General features: G+C 35.7%; 2 protein-coding genes across 4 annotated transcripts; one reads left to right on the top strand and one right to left on the bottom strand.

Annotated features, from left to right (window-relative positions):
* Window positions 1–7,049: 7,049 nt before the first annotated feature.
* On the bottom strand, window positions 7,050–10,503 carry LOC112751072 (uncharacterized). Of its 2 annotated transcripts, XM_025800082.3 has the most exons (3): window positions 8,679–10,503; window positions 7,673–7,711; window positions 7,050–7,286 (listed from the first exon to the last, which is right to left on the bottom strand). In XM_025800082.3, exons 1-2 carry the CDS (start codon window positions 9,801–9,803, stop codon window positions 7,700–7,702), a joined length of 1,137 nt encoding a protein of 378 aa, XP_025655867.1. In that variant the 5' UTR covers window positions 9,804–10,503; the 3' UTR covers window positions 7,050–7,286; window positions 7,673–7,699. The 2 variants fall into 2 exon arrangements, with proteins under 2 accessions (XP_025655867.1, XP_025655866.1); XM_025800081.3 differs by lacking the exon at window positions 7,673–7,711.
* A 4,101-nt stretch (window positions 10,504–14,604) lies between these two features.
* Window positions 14,605–18,737, top strand: LOC114925378 (uncharacterized). 2 transcript variants are annotated; one of them, XR_011872459.1, is made up of 4 exons: window positions 14,605–15,528; window positions 15,602–15,712; window positions 15,824–15,948; window positions 18,506–18,737. XR_011872459.1 is itself a non-coding variant. In XM_072217101.1 (4 exons), exons 1-3 carry the CDS (start codon window positions 15,244–15,246, stop codon window positions 15,888–15,890), a joined length of 456 nt encoding a protein of 151 aa, XP_072073202.1. In that variant the 5' UTR covers window positions 14,717–15,243; the 3' UTR covers window positions 15,891–15,948; window positions 18,506–18,737. The 2 variants fall into 2 exon arrangements, 1 of the variants encoding a protein (XP_072073202.1); XM_072217101.1 differs by having other exon boundaries at window positions 14,717–15,521.
* The last annotated feature ends 404 nt before the right edge of the window (window positions 18,738–19,141 follow it).

The following is a 19,141-nucleotide window of genomic DNA, read 5'->3' as shown; positions in this document are numbered from 1 at the left end:
TTGAGGGGTGACAAAAAGTTGAGAATGATAAAGGACTTGAAGCGGAAATATAGGTCAAACATATTAGGTTTGGTGGAGACTAAAAGATAGTTAGTTTGATATACCAAAAATTTGGGAGAATAGTTGTTCGGGGTGGGACTATGTTGAGTCTGATGGTGCATCTAGTGGGTTATTGTTATTATGGGATGAGGAGTTTTTTAAAATAAGAAATATTCATAAAGGGAGGGATGGTTATATGTTGAAGGGGTGTTGTTAAAGAATAATTTTAATTGTGCTTTTATTTTAGTTTATGGTGCACATGTTAGAGATGAGAAGCTTGTTGTGTGGGAAGAGCTGCGCTACATAGCTGGGTTATGCCAGGTTCTCTGTTGCTTTATGGGAAATTTTAATGAGATTGTATAGGTGGAAGAAAGACGAGGCACCGATAGTTTATCCTTGTCAGCGGAAGACTTCAAGAATTGGATACATGACATGGGTGTGGTGGACTTGCCGATTACTGACTGCAAGTTTACATGGTTTAGAGGTCGTTCCTGTAGCCGTATTGATAGGGTTCTGGTTACCCTGGAATGGCTTGAGAAGTTTCAGAGACTCGATTACGAGGTGGTCTCAGGGGTTTGTCTGATCACTGTCCTATCATAGTAGAAGATAAAAGGCAAAGAGATGGGCCGATGCCATTCAGAAGTCTGGACTCGTGGTTTACACATGAAGGTTTTCTGAGGATGGTCAAGGAGGAATGGAGAGGACTAGGAGAGGCGCAATTCACGGATAAATTATAGGCCTTGATAGTTCCTCTGGGAAGATGGCATAAAGACAACTTTGGCGACATGCACAAGAAAATCATGAAGTTTGAGGAAGAGATCAAGAAGATTGATGATATGGTGGGGGATGGGGTTTATGATGGAACAGTGTAGGCAAAAAGAAGGGCGCTTGTGGTTTGCTGTGAGAAATGATATGTAAGGAAAGAACTACATTGGAAGCAGATGTCGCGCTCTAGATATGCGATGGACATTGATAAGAACACGAGGTACAACCTAGCTTCTGCGAAAAGGAGAAACAATAGGATTGATGGGCTACTCATTAATGGAAGATTGATAAGGAATCAACCTAGATATAAGATTGCAATCAGGGACTTTTATAAGAGACTATATCATCAGGAAGAGTCTCCTACGGTAGGGTTCAGGGACGGTCTGGTGAAAAGGATTAGTGATGAGGATGCTTTGGCGTTGGAGGTATTATCGACTCCAGATGAGGTTAGAGAAGCAGTGTGGGATTGTGAATCATCGAAGGCTCCAGGAAGTGATGGGTACAACATGAATTTCATCAAGAGGTGTTGGAAGGAAATTGGCTCAGAATTTACGACAGCGGTGTTGGATTTTTTCCTGACTTTCAAGTTGCCGGCAGATGCTAATCTCACTTGGGTGGCGTTGGCCCCTAAGTTTACTGGTGCTAAGGAAATCAAAGACCTTAGGTCGATTAGCATGGTTGGTTGTGTCTATAAAGTCATTTCGAAAATGCTGGTTAGGAGGATGCGAGCAATAATGCCACGGTTAGTAGGTGAGACTCAGAGTGCTTTTGTTAAGGGCCGGAAGATTCATGACGGGGCTCTTATTGCATGCAAAACTGTTCAATGGATTAAATTGAGGAAGAAAGAAGCGGTGATAATAAAGTGAGACTTCCAGAAAGCATATGACAGAGTCAAGTGGAGTTTTGTCGACCTTGTACTACAAAATATGTGTTTTGGACAGAGATGGAGGGGTTGGGTTATGGAGTGTGTAAGTACGTGTTCAATGTCAGTTCTGATAAACGGCTCGCCTTCTAAGCCGTTTAAGATGGAAAGGGGCCTGCGACAAGGAGATCCACTATCTCTTTTTTGTTTGTGCTTGTTGTTGATGTGCTACATAGGATGTTTAGGGAGGCGGTAAGAAACAGGCGCATTTCGCCGCTGATGGTTGGTAGGGATCACATTGAGCTGTTGCATCTTCAGTTTGCGAATGATACTGTTCTGTTCTGCCCCCCAGAGGAAGAGATGATCGAGAATTACAGAAGGATCCTTCGTTGTTTTGAATTGATGTCGGGGCTAAGTATTAATTATGATAAATCTAGCTTGATTCCAGTTAACTGTGATGATCAATGGGTACAGCGAATGTGTAAAGTGATGGGTTGTAAAGGAGCCTCTCTTCCAGTGAAATATCTGGGGATCCTGTTAGGAGCTAACCTGAGGTTGGTCAAGACTTGAAAGGCCATCATAGAAAAAGTGGAGGAGAAGCTGAGCATGTGGAAAGTCAAGGTTCTCAATAAAGTAGGTATGCTGGTGCTTATTAAATCTGTGCTGAACAGCCTCCCTGTCTATTATTTGAATTTATATAAAATGCCGAAGGCTGTTGGAGAGAAACTAATTTCCTTACAAAGAATATTTCTATGGAGTAAGGAAGACGGAAGGAATGGTATGGCCATGGTCAGGTGGGAGGTGGTGCAGACTCCCAAGAAGTTTGGTAGGCTGGGCATCGGGGATGACATGGTGCGTAACACAGCCCTTTTATTTAAGTGGTGGTGACATTTTTTGAAGGAGGATTTTACCTTATGGAAGAAGGTGATATGCTCTTGTAATAACCTGAATCCAAATATATTGTTGTCATCCCAAGTATTACCTACCCGGGGGTCCATGGAAGGATATTTGCCATATCCAGTTCAAGGATCAACAGGTAAGACAGAAGATGATTATTTGATTGTTTATGGAGGTTGGTGATGGGAGAGAGACTCAGTTCTGGGAGGATGTATGGTTGCGTGGTGGTTCTCTGAAAGATCAATTTCCGAGGATTTTCTCAGTTTTGAACCAAACAGGATCCGTTATAGAGGATTGTGGGATGGGTTATAGTGGAGATGAAACTTCCAATAGAGGCGAGAGCTTTTTCAATGGGAGCTGAATTTAGTGAACCAACTGCATGAAACACTGAGACTGGTCAATCTTGCTAATGACAGAGAGGATAGAGTTGTTTGAAAATTTGATAAACGAGGTATTTTTTCTACTAACTCTTTTGTGCATGTGTTGTAAGAGGAAATGACTCCGGAGAATATAGCGAGTTACAGTTTTACTAGGACAGTTTGGAAAGGTCTAGTTCCACCAAGAGTTGAACTGTTTGTCTGGTTTGCTTTGATTGGAAGGGTCAACACAAAGGAGAGGATGAGTCGATTTGGGGTGGTTAACCAGCAAGATGTTGTATGTGTGTTATGTAATAAAGGTGTTGAACATGGTCACCACTTGTTTCTTGGTTGTGATGTTTCTTGGCAGATTTGGTGTGCATGGCTGTCATTTATTGGAAGGCAGTAGTCATGCCCGGGGACGCTCAAGGAACATTTTCTAAGCTGGACTGGGCTACCAATTCGTAAGGAGAAGCGCAAGAGATGGATGGTGTATTTCTGTGCAGTTATCTGGAAACTTGGCTAGAAAGGAATCGAAAGATTTTTCAGAATTTAGGAAAAGGAGTCGACGATATTATCCATCAGTCCTTTATGAACTACAAGGAGTGGCTAGGTGTAGATTCCTTTTATTGTTGATGGCAATGCCGAAGACGATAGAGGGATATTTTATAAGGTTCCTTACATTGGGTGCATTCCTTTAATCTTTTTAGTTTGGTTCCCTTTGTAGTCTTCTTATGCTCCACTTGTTATGTTAAGCTTTTTCTTTCAAAAAAAAAAAAAAAAAATACTTGCTACCTATGCTATATTACATTCCTTTTTAGTTGAATTTTCATTGTATTTTATTTTAAAAACATCAATGTCATATTTTAAAGAATCAGTGAACTGATTTTTTTTTTTTTTTATTTCATCGAGAGTCATTTTATTTTTTACAATTGACACTTTAAATAATTACTCTTGAATTTTAGTTGTGAGAGTTGAAATATGATTTTCTGAGCCATACAACATCATCTTAGATTGAATATGGTTTGGGGAGAAGGGGCGGAATGGGATTCAATGGCATGTTATTTGTTGTTGTTGTATTGTCATCCATGTTATCCATTCACCTGTTTGGGCACATTTTTGTTCACTGTTGTCTTAAATTTTTGTTCCTTTTAATAAAATTTTGAAAGAACAAGAAAAGAAAAAAAAAATTTTTATGGTATGTTGTTGTTGTTTTATGGAAGAATAATGTTACCTATTTATATTAATTTTGAATTTTAAAATAAGCTAAAATAACTAGAATCTCTAAATGATTCTGTTAGAGATGGTCCCAAAACGTTTGGACCATTAAATGGTCCCAGAATAAAACATATTTTTTAAAATTTTTTTATAACTGCTAAATAGTCCTTATCTAATTTTAATTACAAATTAATCCCATATATTTTATTTAATCATAAAAACTATTTTTTATTTTATAAATTATTATTTTATCATTAATCTATTATGATTATTAACAATAAAAAACAAAAACAATAACGAATTAGATCTTCCATTGATCGTAATAAACTTTTTGGCTATTCCAATCAATTAAAAGATTATATTTGATCCGTGACGTTCGTCCAGGACTGTGAAATCATGTTTCTTTGAAAATCAATCGATTGGATTATCAAAACAATCGATTGAATTTCAGGTTTCCCATAACTCAATCGATTGGACTACAGGTTGTCATCACAAAAGAATCGATTGAAAATTGCAAGGCAGCATGGTTTTCGCAAAAATCAATCGATTGGTCATATTACCCAATCGATTGAACGATGACTAAAATATGAGTTTTTTATAATTCAATCGATTGTTTATACTACCCAATCGATTGAATGCTTCAAAACAACCTGAGGTCTCACAATTCAATCGATTGGTTGTGTTACCCAATCGATTGAATTCATTAAAACAATATGGATTTGCCGAATTCAATCGATTGGTTTTAGCTATATTCAGATCTTAGAACTGTGATGTCAATTTTGCATTCGTATAACATTGTCTTCTTGAGCTTATTCACTTGAGCATGTGAATGTGATTGAAGATAGAATTTTAAAGATAAGATAGATGAATAATAAGATAATAATTTATAAAAACGATAACAAAATTGAAATAGGCGTAGTACACACTTCAATCGATTGGGTAGTACAACCAATCGATTGAATTTGGCAAATCCATATTCGTTTTGAAGCATTCAATCGATTGGGTAGTATAAACAATCGATTGAATTATAAAAAACCCACATTTTAGTCATCGTTCAATCGATTGGGTAATATGACCAATCAATTGATTTTTGCGAAAATCATGCTGCCTTTCAATTTTCAATCGATTGTTTTGTGATGACAACCTGTAGTCCAATTGATTGATTTTCAAAGAAACACGATTTCACAGTCTTGGATGAACGTCACGGATCAAATATAATCTTTTAATCGATTGGAATAGCCAATTGTTTTTTATTGTTAATAAACATAATAGATTAATGATAAAATAATAATTTATAAAATAAAAAATAATTTTTATGATTAAATAAAATATATGGGGTTAATTTGTAATTAAAATTAGATAAGGACTATTTAGCAGTTATAAAAAAATTTTAAAAACATGTTTTGTTTTGGGACCATTTAATGGTCCAAACGTTCTGGGACCATCGAATCCAGTGCCGAGAAAGATAAGAATAACTAACTTGTTAGAAAAAGATAAGAATAACTAACTTAAAAGAAGATAAGCATAACAAATTATGTTTCTAGAAAAAAAAGATAAGATAACAAATAAAAATAAAAATTTAATATCCCCCCATAAACTGGTGGATGGAAGATTTCAATAATCCACAACTTCAATAAGTTCTGATGAAATGGTCGAGGAAGACGCGTCCGATATGGTAATGCAGAAACATAGAAGAAGATGTGCTTGAGAGAGAAAGAGCAAGTACTAATAATACGTGGTGCTTTTAATTGGTTTATGATTTATTTTGCATGTACTAATAATATGTGGCTTTTTCTTGTTGTGCAGGTTATTTCTGTCCTGCATTGGCCAAGGCTGTGAAGACAATGAAGAAGGGAGAGAGAGTCATCTTGACCGTGAAGCCAGAATGTGAGTTAGATTAACTTGTTAACAGAATCAACGTACATGACATATTTTGCTTGTGCAAGTTCATTGGCATGTTAGTTTTGCAGATGCGTTTGGTGAGAATGGAAGGCCAGCATCAGGTGATGAAGGTGCCGTGCCTCGGAATGCTTCTCTGCAAATTGATCTCGAGTTAGTATCTTGGAAGGTTGTATCCGACATAACCAAGGATAAGAAGGTTCTCAAGAAGACCCTGAACGAGGGAGAGGGATATGAAGTATGAAAGGCCCAATGATGGAGCTGTGGTTCAAGGTAAAGCTCTTGGTCAGCATTATGATTCTTTTTATTCGATTTACTATCTTATTGGTTGTGGTTGTTGAATTCATTATTTTCATTGTTGCAGTGAAACTTATTGGTAAGCTGCAAGATGGGACTGTTTGTGAGGAAGGGTCACGATGATGAGCAGCCATTTGAGTTCAAAATTGACGAGGAGCAAGTGATTGATGGACTTGATATAGCTGTAATGAACATGAAGAAAGCGGAAGTTGCACTAGTGACCATCCTGAATACGCTCATCTGGGTCAACTCAAAAGAGTACATTAATGCGATCCATTCTCAAGTAGAATGAGTGAAATGAGTCTAATTCAATGTCTCTCCATGTCTCATCTATCAAACACGACTTTGTATCTATGTGTCCTTGTCTCAGTGTCCCGTTCTTTTAAACAAACGCAACCTTAAAGTTTAAAAAACAAGACTATGAAAAACATTCCCCCATGACATTAGAACTGTCGCTGACATAGGAAACACTTGTCAATCTTCTATTTCTAGATGTCATTGTTAAATAGTATCAACTAGTCCAAATACAAACTATTTAATGGCTAACCACTTCTCAACTAGTCCTAGCACACCCTTGATTATCAAAATCTATTTAGTATACTAACATTCAACACAAATCTGTTCTCGTAACTTTAATTCCATTTAACCCTTCACTCCGCCCAAACTTCTTAGTAACTTTTTGTTCTGAAAAACTCTGCATGAAATATGACAGCTTGTTCTCCTAACTTTAATTCCATTCAAATTTGTTGTGATAACTTTAATTCCATTCAAATATTCACTCCAGCCAAACATATGAAGTTGAAAAACATCGCATGAAATAAGACAGATTGGTCTGCTAACTTTTATTCAATTCAAATATGTTCTGATTAACTTTAATTCCATTCAATTGCACCCGTAGATACTTGCGGTGATTATCTGGGACGGAGGACTAATGGGAATCCATCACCCGCTCCCTGAAAAAATGGGGAGGAAGTGAGGAACATGTGAAATTCCAACAAAGGAAAATTTACTTAAATGCTCTTATATACATAACAAATACGATAAAAATAATAACATAGAAGTTGTAGTATAATTACATAAATTACATAACATATTTATTATACATATAGGTTATGATGGCTGAATAAGTCGAATTGACAAAAATAATGTAATTGACTTTTGAAATAAAAATTTACCAAACAAAATTTTAAAGTAAAGCATTAGTATTAAATTTGATTCCGAAGAGGCCAAACACAAATCAAAGTATAAAGGAAAATTCACACTAGAGAGCTTCAACATTGTTTGGATTAATGTGTAGCCAGTTAAATTTATACATGTAACATGGTAGATTGATATTTACCCATATGTAACAAGGATGAAAGCCATGTCAAGCCTCAATCTAAGTTAACCACCAATACAAGATCAAAATCAGTTTCATAAATATGAACAGTGAAGCTATATCATAGTCCAACATCTGATAGAAAATAAATAAATAAATAAATACAATAATTATGCAAAGAAATTCACCAAATAAAATCAAATGCAATTCCAAAGAATTCTGTATTGTTTCATTTTTAACATCCCCATCACAACACCACGCAACAAAACTCCAAGCCAGTAAGAGTTTTTTGAAAATGCTTATAAACAGAGACTTAGAGACAATGGAATAATGTCTCTGAAAAAGTATTTGATAATGTACATATTTTCAGCAGGAGCAATTTCCAAGCAATACATCTGAGTAGCATTAATTAAGAAAATGGCCAAAAATTTTGAGATAACTGAACCATATTAACCTTAACTTGATGTTGCTTAGGCTGATGAAAAGAGGGGACATGCATTTTAGAAGGTGGGTTTATTTTTAAGATGGAAGTGAAAACCACATGGCCTAAGAATAAATTCTCAATACCTACTTAAATTTCCTTTTGAGACAATTCCTGGAGGATTCAATCAAATAAACAATAGTTCATGGTTTATGATAAAACAGTCATAGGTATTAGTTTGATATATATATATAAAAGGAAAAATGAGTTGGATAGCAGAATATCAGAGAACAAACAACAAAACAAAATTTTCAATCTTTTTAGTTTTGCTTGGCATGATAAATATATCATCTCGTAGAATAACAGTAAAGAACACTCAATTGCTATAAAGAGAGCTTAAACACTAAAACTGTAAGCTATAACTAGGAATATCATCTAAAGAATCAACAAAGCAATGGAATTAAAAAGGATGATAGCAATTGCAAAATTAATTGATGTTATGGCATTGCCAAAGTCATCTGACCCAACAGACACAGAATTTACAGAACTATGATAATATTCAGCAACATTGGAGATGTAATTTCAATTTCAGTTGATGTATCTTACCTTCTTATCTAAATTCAATAAGCCCCTGGCAATCATTTCCCGAAGAAGTTTTTCTGCCATGTCATTCTCATCTTTTTCAAACAAAGCATGAATAACAGTTACAAAAGTCACAGCATTTGGTAAGCAACCATTGTGTTCCATTTCCGACAGCTGGGTCAATGCTTCTTTAAATAAGCCCTTTTTGCAGAGCCCATCGATCTTAATATTGTATGCCCTCACATTTGGAGGACAGCCTATAACGCAAAAATCTTGAAAAATCTCTTTTGCATTGTATAGGCCATCAATAAGTACTCTGTAAGTGTTTATATTTAGATCAATGCCACTCTTTTTCATTTGATTGAATAACATAAGTGCCTTGTCAAGTTGTTTGTTTTTGAACAACCCATTCAACAAGGAATTGTAAGTGACTATATTAGCGGTTTGACCTCTATCATGCATCTTGCCAAAAAGCTCCAAAGCACAAGAGATTCTCTTTGATTTGCACAAGCTATCAATAAGAATAGAGTAAGTTACCGTGTTTGGAACCAAGTAGTTATGAAGCATTTCTTCAGAGAGATTCAAGGCTTGATCGAGCATTTTACTTTTGCAGAAGCCATTAATCATGATATTGTAACTTTGAACATCGGGAGAAATTCCCTTAGCAAGCATTTCAGAGAATAAACGAAAAGCAAGATTCACAAGTCCTGCCTTGCACAGGCTATCAATAATTGTGCTGTACATGACGACATTAGGAACAATCCCATGCATTGGGATCTTTCTCAACACTTGAATAGCAGCTGATGTGTGTCTGGTCTTACAGAGTCCCTGAATCAAGGTCACATAAGTGACTTCATTAAACTGAAATCCCCGGGCTTCCAACAGCTGAACATGGGGTAGGACGGCGGGGAAATCGTTCCTCTTGGCAAGAGCCCCCAAAATCATGTTAAAAGAGTTGATGGATGGAGGAGGACGCATAGAGAGCAAGCGAGTGAAGATATCAATATATTTATCAAGTGATTGGGACTGAGAGTTAGAGTGTAGGGATGAAGTTGAAGGGAAGCAAAGACGGAAAACGGAGTTGGGAACAGAATAAGGAGAGTACCTTAACATGATTCGTGAGAGTGAGAATGAGAACAATGACAACATTCTTGCAATCAAGAGATGAATTCACAAACACAGAATTAAGAATTAATGCAGTGAGAATTAGAGAAATTGAAGAAGGTACGAGACAGAAATGATTATTGTGCATGAGAATTACACCGCCAACACCCACCCCCTTTCTTGGTTCCTCATTCCTACTGTGTTATCATTCCAAACAGGGGCTTCCTCTCTCTTCAACTCTTGATTGGCCCTTTCTCTTTTTGTTTTTGGTGACCGATTGGGCCCATCTCTATTGTTGCTTCATTTCACACTTCTCTTGTAGCAAGGACTGACCCAGATCCAGACCCTACTCAGCAACCAGGCCTAGTGAAGGTTCTGAAGTCTGAAATGAACATGGATCTGAAAACTGGATCGATCTGACCGTGAGTATTGAACCATCCAATCAAATCAGAATCGGCCGATTCGAATGGAAAACACAATTATGGCTGTTTTCATGATTTATTGTTTTGTATTTTGTGATTTTGTGTTTGTTGTGATCCTGGATTGATGAATATTGAACTGTTTTGTGATTTTTTGTTTGTGTTTGTACGGCTGGATTGCTGATTATTGATTATTGAACGTTTTATTGATTATTGAAGTATTTTATGACTTAATTATGTCTAGATTGTGATTGTCTTCATACTTTATTGTTTTGTGATTTTGTTATTTGTGTTTGTGCTGCTGGATTGATGATTATTGAACTGTTTTGTGATTTTGTGGTTGTGCTACTGGATTGTTGGATTGCTAATTATTGATTATTGAACGTCTAATTGATTATTGAACTGTTTTGCGACTTAATTATATCTAGGTTATGACCGTCTTCATAATTTATACTGCATCTTTTGATTCTTCTATCCAAAATCTAGAGTTGGAACTGAGACGAATTGAGCCAAGCTAAATAAGCTCAAGCTCGGTTTACAAAAATTGAAGTTGGTTCATAACTCGACTCATTAACAATTAAGCTTATTTCTTAAGTTCAAATTCGACTCACCGAAAGTTCACGAGCTGGCTCGAGCTCACGAATTGACTCAAATAATAGGAATCGATAATTCTATATCAATAAATTATAACTTATATATTTTAAAAAATATTTAAAAAGATCAATTTTATATATTATTTATCTATCAATAAATTATAAATTTTTTATTTATGTCCTACATCAAAATTATATATAAAAAATAAATATAAAATTTTAAATAATTAAGATTATATATATATAATATTAAAAGTATAGATTAAATGTATATAGGATATGTATATATATATAAAATCGAGCCAGCTCACGAACTAATGAGTTGAGCTTAGCTCGGCTCAAGCTTGACTCATCAACTCACGAGTTTAACTTATCGAACTATTAACGAGTCAAGTTTAAACTAACTCATGAGTTGACTTGACTCATTTCCAGTCCTACCAAAAAGATGGAAATATAGGTAAAGATGATCCTAACATAAAAATATAGGTGAAAATAATCCCAACATAGTACTTTTATGTTGGTATTTTATATTTGAACATTTTCTTGTTATTTAACTTGAATTTGTACTTTGAGATAATCTTATCATAAGACTCTGATTAATGATATTTTATGTAATGATTTAAATTTAGAAGACATCTTAAAATTTATATTAGACTATAATTATATTTTAAAATATTTATTTATTATTTTATTATAAAATAATTTTTTCAATTGAACCATAATAAAATCAGTTGAATTAGTAGACCAATGACAAACAGTTCGATCAATCCAATTTTCAAAACCGGAGCTAAAATGGAATGCAATGAGTTGAAGAGTGCATTGGCACGGCCTTAGTCTGATTCTTTTCTATTAAATTTAACGAATAATATTACCTATCCAAATTTTTTGTTAACCAAATTTAACTAAATTGATTTAACATAACAAAAATTAGTTATGACTAATATTATTCTAAGTTTTATTATTTAACTTAGTTAAACTTAATTGATAAAAAAATTTAAATGTATAACATTACTTAAATTTAAACTTAATAGTAGCACTCTAATTAGTATGTGTAAATGACGCAAACTGAATGATTAAATTATTATTACTATTGATAATAATAATAATAATAATAATAATAATAATAATAATAATAATAATAATAATAATAAATATTTGCTTGTGAATGATGTCACATATTTAAGATGTCAATATAACATGATTAATAGGGGAGTAAAAAGAGAAAAAATAACAAAAATAAAATATAAAAAGCATATCACAATTTCCTTAAAACTTTCCTGCATACATTAAATTTGTTGATATGCTTGCACTAACCAATAATACAATTTTGTCCGAATGTTCTCACTAACTATTATACACCACTGGCTTCTTTTTCATTAACTATTAATTAATGCTTTTCATACATTGTTTACAAAATAAAAAATTTGTTCCAGCTATTAAAACTCAATAGTTTCCGATAAAGAATACATGCCTAATACAATAATCACTTTGAAAATCAAGACATAAATAGAGATTAAAATTCTATCCAAATTTCAAAGACTATGAAAAAATTTCCAAACTTAAAAGCAAAAAAATAACTGAATTAAAAAAAATTAAGGAAACAAAAAGAAGGGAGTTGAAGAAGTGCAGTGAAAACCTTGAAATCAGCTCAAGTTCCTCTCTATTAGTATGGATGATGCGGTGAGCTGAGAGGTCACCATTGACAAAAGTTACTCTTGGCTGCAAAAAAGAAAGAGAAAGAAGACCGAGGCACAAGTTAAAAGAAGTACATTATCTACTCTTTTTGACTAACCTACTGTCTTTGATTGAAATTTCTTATTGCACATATGCATTTACAGTTTTTCACATAATCAAACAACTAAGCTAATGAAAAACAAAAGGATAATCTAATTTTTTTTTAATGGCAAATATTTCTTGCTATGACATGTGGGCTTCATTAAAAGGGTCAAAATTTCATATCCTAGTTCCTATAAAAATTTAATCAGGCAGACTATAAACACAATCACATTAGCTGCAATAACATAACCAAATAAAAGAATATGGCATATATATATATATATATATGGACCTGCTACACATACAAGTAAAAAAGGCTTACAAGCCTTATAAGTTAACTCAGCCCAATAACTTGTCCACGCGTACTCACTCCCTTTGAATGAGCGTCAACCCACGCGCGTCACTCAAACGGTTACTTTTTGGAATAAGCGCTCGTCATGGCTAACTCTTCCTCTTCTCCTTCAAACAAAACACAAACCACAAAGTTTCGAGCAACATTCCAAACTGAAGAGACATTATTCAAGGTCGAACTCGTTGCGAAGATAGAACTCTCCATCAACAATCTTCAGAAAAAACGAAGAAATATTATTCAAGGTACGTTACTATTTTACTCATCTTGTACATTTTTCACATTTTTGTTTCTGATTTCGAAATCGAAGAACTAGGTTTTACTGTTCTTCCATGTTCTTCTAGGTTTTACTGATCTTCTTGTTCTAAATCTCATATCACTGTTTTTACTGTTCTTCTTATTCTAGGTTTTACTCTTCTTGTAAGTTCCTCTAGATTTTATTGTTCTTCAAAATGTTTCTAGGTTTTACTGTTCTTCTTATTCTAGTTCTTCTCGTAACTTATTTTTAGTTGTATATTGCTTAATTTGTTGGGTGTATATGGAGTAATTTGTATGGGTGTATATGGTTGATTGTTGGGTGTATATGGCGTAATTTCTTGGGTGTATATTCCTGAACCCATATCATGTAATATAATCAACTGTTGCAACTGTCCTAATATTGCTTGTCCTTGGGTGTATATTGCTTGACATTGTAATATTGCTTGAGCTTGTATATTTATTCATGTTTCAGTGAATTGAACATAATTTTGAACTGATCTAATTAAATACTTATGAAATTGGTTTGGGTGTATGTGCCTAATCTAAGTTTTTATCGTTCATCTTGTTCTAGCTTTTACAGTTCTTCTTGTTCTAGTTCTTCTCCTAACTGATTTTTGTGTGTATATTGCGTAATTTGTTGGGTGTATATGGCGTAATGTGTTGGGTGTATATGGCGTAATTTGTTGAGTGTATATTTCTGAACTCATATAATTTAATATAGTCAACTGTTGCAAATGTTCTAATACTGCTTGTCCTTGGCTGTATATTGCTTGACATTGTAATATTGCTTGAACTTGTATATTTATCGATGTTTGATTCAATTGGACATCATTTTGAACTGATCTCATCAAATACTTATGAAATCGATTTGTGTGTATCTGGTTGATCTATGAGTGTATCTTACTGATATCCATAGGTGTATTTTTCATTGCAGTAAAAATGGAAGGCAAAAAATAACCTGAAAAAAATGTAAGAACAAATATATGTCTTCTATTCCATGAAATGAATCAAGACAAAGCTGAAGCCATTAGCGGAAGTCATGCAATAAAACTGTTCAGACCATCCTCATTGTAAGACCCAGAACTTTTGAAAAGTCTTATTATGATCAAGTCTCAAATCATATAGTTATTTATAGCCTTAATTTCGGAAATCATTTTATTAAAGATGATTAAGGCAAGTTTTGATTTATTGAATTTGAGATAAGTTATGGTTATTATCCAATTTTATAATTATTGGATTATTTTCTATATTTAAAGTATAAGGTTGATAGTTATGAAATAATAAGGATTTTATATGATTTGGATTAGATAAATAATATTTTAAATATTATTACTGCTATTTTGAAAAAATGAAGAAATTAAGTATACTATTTCTAATTTTTAGATTTGGGCATTTTATTGAAAATAATTTGTGAAATTGGTGAGCAAATAGTATTTTCTATATATAATTAGTGTTGGATTTAATTTGGATTTCAATTACTATATTATTCCTAATTTTAAGTGAAATTACCAATTTACCCCTAACCCTAATTTCACTCAACACCTTAACCTCTCTAACCCTAGCAGCCGCCACTGAAACCCTCTCCCAAAAACCCAGTAGCAGCCGTGCCACACAAACACGGTTTCCCCCTTTTCCCATGGAAGAAACAAAACAAAATCAAGAGAGAGGGAATAGCGTGCGACAGGGAGAAGGAAGAGAGGAGAGAGAGAGAGGCGCCGTCATCCTCGTCGCCGGACCCGCAAGGAGCGTCGCCGCCGAGCCCATCACTGTGTCGTTGTCTTCATCGACGCCAGCTAAAGAGAGATACGACGGAGAGAGAGAAAGGGCCCGCGGAAGGGAAGCGCACCGTTCCCTGAGACCGCACCGTCGTCGCTGTCCATGTTGACCCACGAGCCGAGAGTGTGAGCGCGGGTGGAGGGCGGCACTGTTGTTGCCACCGTTTCTCCCAACGGCGCTGCTATCACCACCGTGAATCGCGATCTGGAGAGGGAGGAGATGCGAGCCATGGTTGGAGGGGAGAAGACGCCACTGGAAGCCGCCGTCGTCCTCTCTGCGCCACCGTCGTCCTTGCCACAGGGTCAGCCGCTGTCATGTATGGCAGAGCCAGAAAGAGAGAGTTCAGGAGCAGAGCAAGAAAGAGAGAGATTTTAGGCTGGGCTGGGAGTCCAACCACCGTGTCCAGCCGCCGTCTGTGTTGCCGGTGCCGCCTCCGCCGGAGCTGTCGCCATCAGAAAGGGGCTCAGGCCGCCGCAGGTGTCACTGCCGAAGAAGGGAGCTGCATCTCTGTGATTCCGACCGCCAGGAGTGGTTTTGTGACGTTAGGGACCACCGCCGGAGCTTCTGGCTACTGCTGCCGTCGCCGGAAAAGGTTGTCGGTAAGGGTTTTAATTGTGGTTTCTGTCCTTTTTGAATTCCGGGAATATTATAGTCACTGCGTGTTGGTTTCAGTTGGCGCGATCGGAAATTGTCGTCGCTGCCGCTTGAGGTGGCTGCCGGGCTGCCGTTGAACCGGTTCGGAGACCGCTGCCATTTCGGTTCAGCCATTTCTCCTTTGGTTCGGTAAGCGTTTCGATTCGAAAAGCCTTTTGTTACTGTTCTGTCATCATGCACTGAGGTTTGTGGCATTAATCGCTATACGATTGAGTTTCGGTTGTTGTATGTTGCGATTAGAGTTGTTGAGACTGTTGCGGAAGTGGCTTGGAACCGAGGTTTTGGCTGCTGGGATTTTGATTGTTGATCTCGGGTTGAGGCGGAAAGGACTCTATGAGACTTTTGGGTTATGGATTTGCGTTGAGGTAGGGGCGCTTTCCAAACACTATAGTTTATTATTGGAATTATTACATATGGGTACTGATGTGAGATATTGTGTATTTGGTGATTGTATCTGCCTTATGTATTATTTGATTGACTCGAATGACTATGGATATTGGTTTGGCCGAATTGTTGTGTGGCTTGTGAAATGTAATGTTTGAAGTTGATTCTTTAAAGATTTGAAATGAGTTTAATCCGTTGAGGATTGGTTTGAATTGAGTTAATTATTTTGATGATGTGAAAGATAGAATACTCTTGAAATTCAGCCTGGGTTGCTTTAATTGATTTGGTTTTGATAAATGATTTATTGCTGAACTGATTCTTTAAAGCTTTAGAAATGAGTTAAATCGGTTGATATTGAGTTGATTTTTGAAATGGCTTCCTTGAGATATGCCACTGAGGCGACTGTTGGAGTTAGCTTGCTTTTGAATTGATTTCTGGTTTTGAGCTGTTGAAAAGGAATGAGAAACGGTTTAGTTGGGACCCGAACCGGGTGGCAAAAGTCCAAGTTTTAGGGGAGGTGCTGCCGAAATTTCTATAGGATCCGAGTCCTTATTTGAAATGTTAATTAGGGAATTTTGAGTTTAATGCCTTTCCTATCTATTTTGAGGATTGTGAAATTATGGCTTCTTTATTACCTTTACTTAGAACAATTAAGAAAGCAATGAAGTTATGCTTTGAAAGAATTATTGAAAAGAGAATCATGATTTATCCTTATTTTCCAAGGAGAACAGTATGTCTTTGGATACAAGTCATTTGAAAGAGAATTTTGCTTTGAGGCTGTTTTAAAAGGTAAAACGGGTTTATGTTTTTCTCTATTAAACACAAAGATTGTCCCTTGGGAGAGTTTTCGTGATTTTAAAAGGAATTGGATTTCGATTGATGAGCCTCATTATTTTGACGTTTTAAATAAGATTCAAAGTATCTTTTGAACTCTAGTTTAACACAACAAAAATGATTCTCTTATCAGTTTGAAACGCTTCAGATTTAATTATGGAATTGAAGCCGGTTTTGTTTAAGTAAAGGAAATGGTTTTGAAAGAAGTAAAGATTACGTGACTCGGTTTGGCTTAGATCCTATTTTCTTACTCAAATCAGAAAGCCAATGTTTTAATGATTTTAAATGAATTTGGCGAAATGAGATATGTTATTCTCCCCTAAAGACTTGGGACTCTGCCGAGAAACTTTGTTATAAAATCCCATTGTTGAATGGATGATTTTGAATGTTTCAAAATAAATCTTTAACTTGCCATGGTTATGGAAGTTTGGAAAGAGGATGCCGAGAGTGGCATTGTTTTCAAAGGGGAATTTACCTTGAGTAAAAGTGGCTTATGAGCCTGAGATGATTTGAGAAATGAGATCTTTAAAGCCAAGGCTGAAAAGAGTTGAAACTCGATTTCAAAGTGAAATGAATTGAGAAAATGATTTATGGCTTAAATGCCGACTTTGTGAATTTAATGATGTTGAATGGTGGAAGTGCTGTTTTGTTGTGAGCCGGAATGGCTGTGTATGATTATACATATTGGTTGGTTTTGGATTGAACCATGAGCCGGAATGGCTGTGTATGATATGAATATTGGCTGGTTCTGGACTGAACCGTGAGCCGGATGGCTGAGATGGATGTTGATCCATGGATGAGATTGAATGCATGTTTATGCTGAATCATTGATAAATGTGAATGTTGCACTTCCACTATCTGAGATACGAGTTTCCCTGGGTAGTAGCAGTGGCTAGCCACCACGTGCTCCAGGTCGAGACTTGATACTCTGTTGACCCTATGTCGTAAGTGTGGCCGGGCACTGTGAAAGGCCCGGATGAGCTCGCCCCCATAAATATTCACCAGTGATGGTGATGGATAAATATTCACCAGTGAGGGTGATGGATATGGATCATGATTATGATCAAGTTTATGATGAGTATAACTCGAGTTGGGGATGCACGACAGAGGGACAGTCCAATGGTTAGCTACCATGACTTGTCGGGTTGGCTCTATAACCGACAGATGATATCATCAGCCACTAGGGACAGGCATGCATCATATGCATTTGTGTGACATTGGTTGGGTGTGCATATTATACTTGGTTTGCCTATGTGATTAATTGCTAACTGTTCTACTTGTAATAACTGTTTGTTTGTGCTTGAACTTCCTATTTGTGTTTGCTACTGGGACTCTGTTGGATTGTGGTGATTGGTTGATGGTTGGATTGTTTGGGCCTAGGGCCGTGGTTGAAATGAGGTAGATCGATGGTTGGTTTTGTTCGTGTTTCTGGTTTGGAAGGATACGAAAGGCTATTTTGGTTCAGTATAAATAAACCTTTTTGAAAGGGCTTTTGAGTTTTGAGAATTGAATGGTTCCTCTTTCAGTAAAGATTTTTGACTTTACGTTTATTGAAAACCGTGTTTTTGAAAAGAGGCATAAGAAGGTTATTAATCACTGGTACGGTTTATCTTCACGTATCCTATTACAGTAATTCCCAAAAACCCTCTACTGAGAACCCTTTCGAGGATGATGTTCTCACCCCCTACATTTTTCCCCTTTCAGGATATGGGTGCAGAAGTTACGAAGAGCTTATTTAATTGTTGTTGTGATGCTCTGTATTATTTTAGTTATGGTTTATTGTACCCTCGCCTTTATCTTGATATATTCTGTAAGAGGGATAGGAATTGTATTGGATAATGCTTATAATATTATCTATGTATATAAGTGTATATATGTATGTACCCTTTATGAGTTTTTGTAAGTTGTATGGTATTTATGGATGTACGTTATCGAACGAAAGTATCTTTGGGAGCGGTAGTGCGGTTTAAAGTTTTAAACAGGCTCATATTTTAGTATTAAATAGTATAAGTGTCGTCGTAATGTCCGAGCTATCAGAGTCGCGCAGCCGGAAGTGTGAGATCTGGTAGTTAGGGTGTTACACTCATTGTTATTGAGTCCATTTTGTCAGATAGATTCTAATGATATTGACACTGATTAATGTAACTGTTATATACTCTTGTAAGAAATTGAACACATACTGTAAATATATTTGATCCAATTATAAGTAAATTTTTTTTTCCATAATTAAACTCTCTCTGGTGTATTGAAAATGTCTGATTTACAGGTACTATAATATGAAGGAAAACATCAAACCAAATATACACCCATAACCTGACATTTTACACCCAAAGAATGTTG

This window comes from Arachis hypogaea, chromosome 15, assembly GCF_003086295.3.
Source record: "Arachis hypogaea cultivar Tifrunner chromosome 15, arahy.Tifrunner.gnm2.J5K5, whole genome shotgun sequence".
Taxonomy (NCBI): Eukaryota; Viridiplantae; Streptophyta; class Magnoliopsida; order Fabales; family Fabaceae; genus Arachis; species Arachis hypogaea.
This window is presented reverse-complemented; position numbering and strand designations above follow the sequence as displayed.

Coding starts and splice junctions, on each gene's coding strand:
- LOC112751072 (XM_025800081.3), bottom strand. CDS start 9,803: ATGTTGTCATTGTTCTCATTCTCACTCTCACGAATCATGTTAAGGTAC. Junction 7,287..8,678: donor TATTGAATTTAGATAAGAAG/GTAAGATACATC, acceptor CCATTTTTTCAG/GGAGCGGGTGATGGATTCCC.
- LOC114925378 (XM_072217101.1), top strand. CDS start 15,244: ATGTATGGCAGAGCCAGAAAGAGAGAGTTCAGGAGCAGAGCAAGAAAG. Junction 15,522..15,601: donor TGCTGCCGTCGCCGGAAAAG/GTTGTCGGTAAG, acceptor TGTTGGTTTCAG/TTGGCGCGATCGGAAATTGT. Junction 15,713..15,823: donor GCCATTTCTCCTTTGGTTCG/GTAAGCGTTTCG, acceptor TGTTGCGATTAG/AGTTGTTGAGACTGTTGCGG.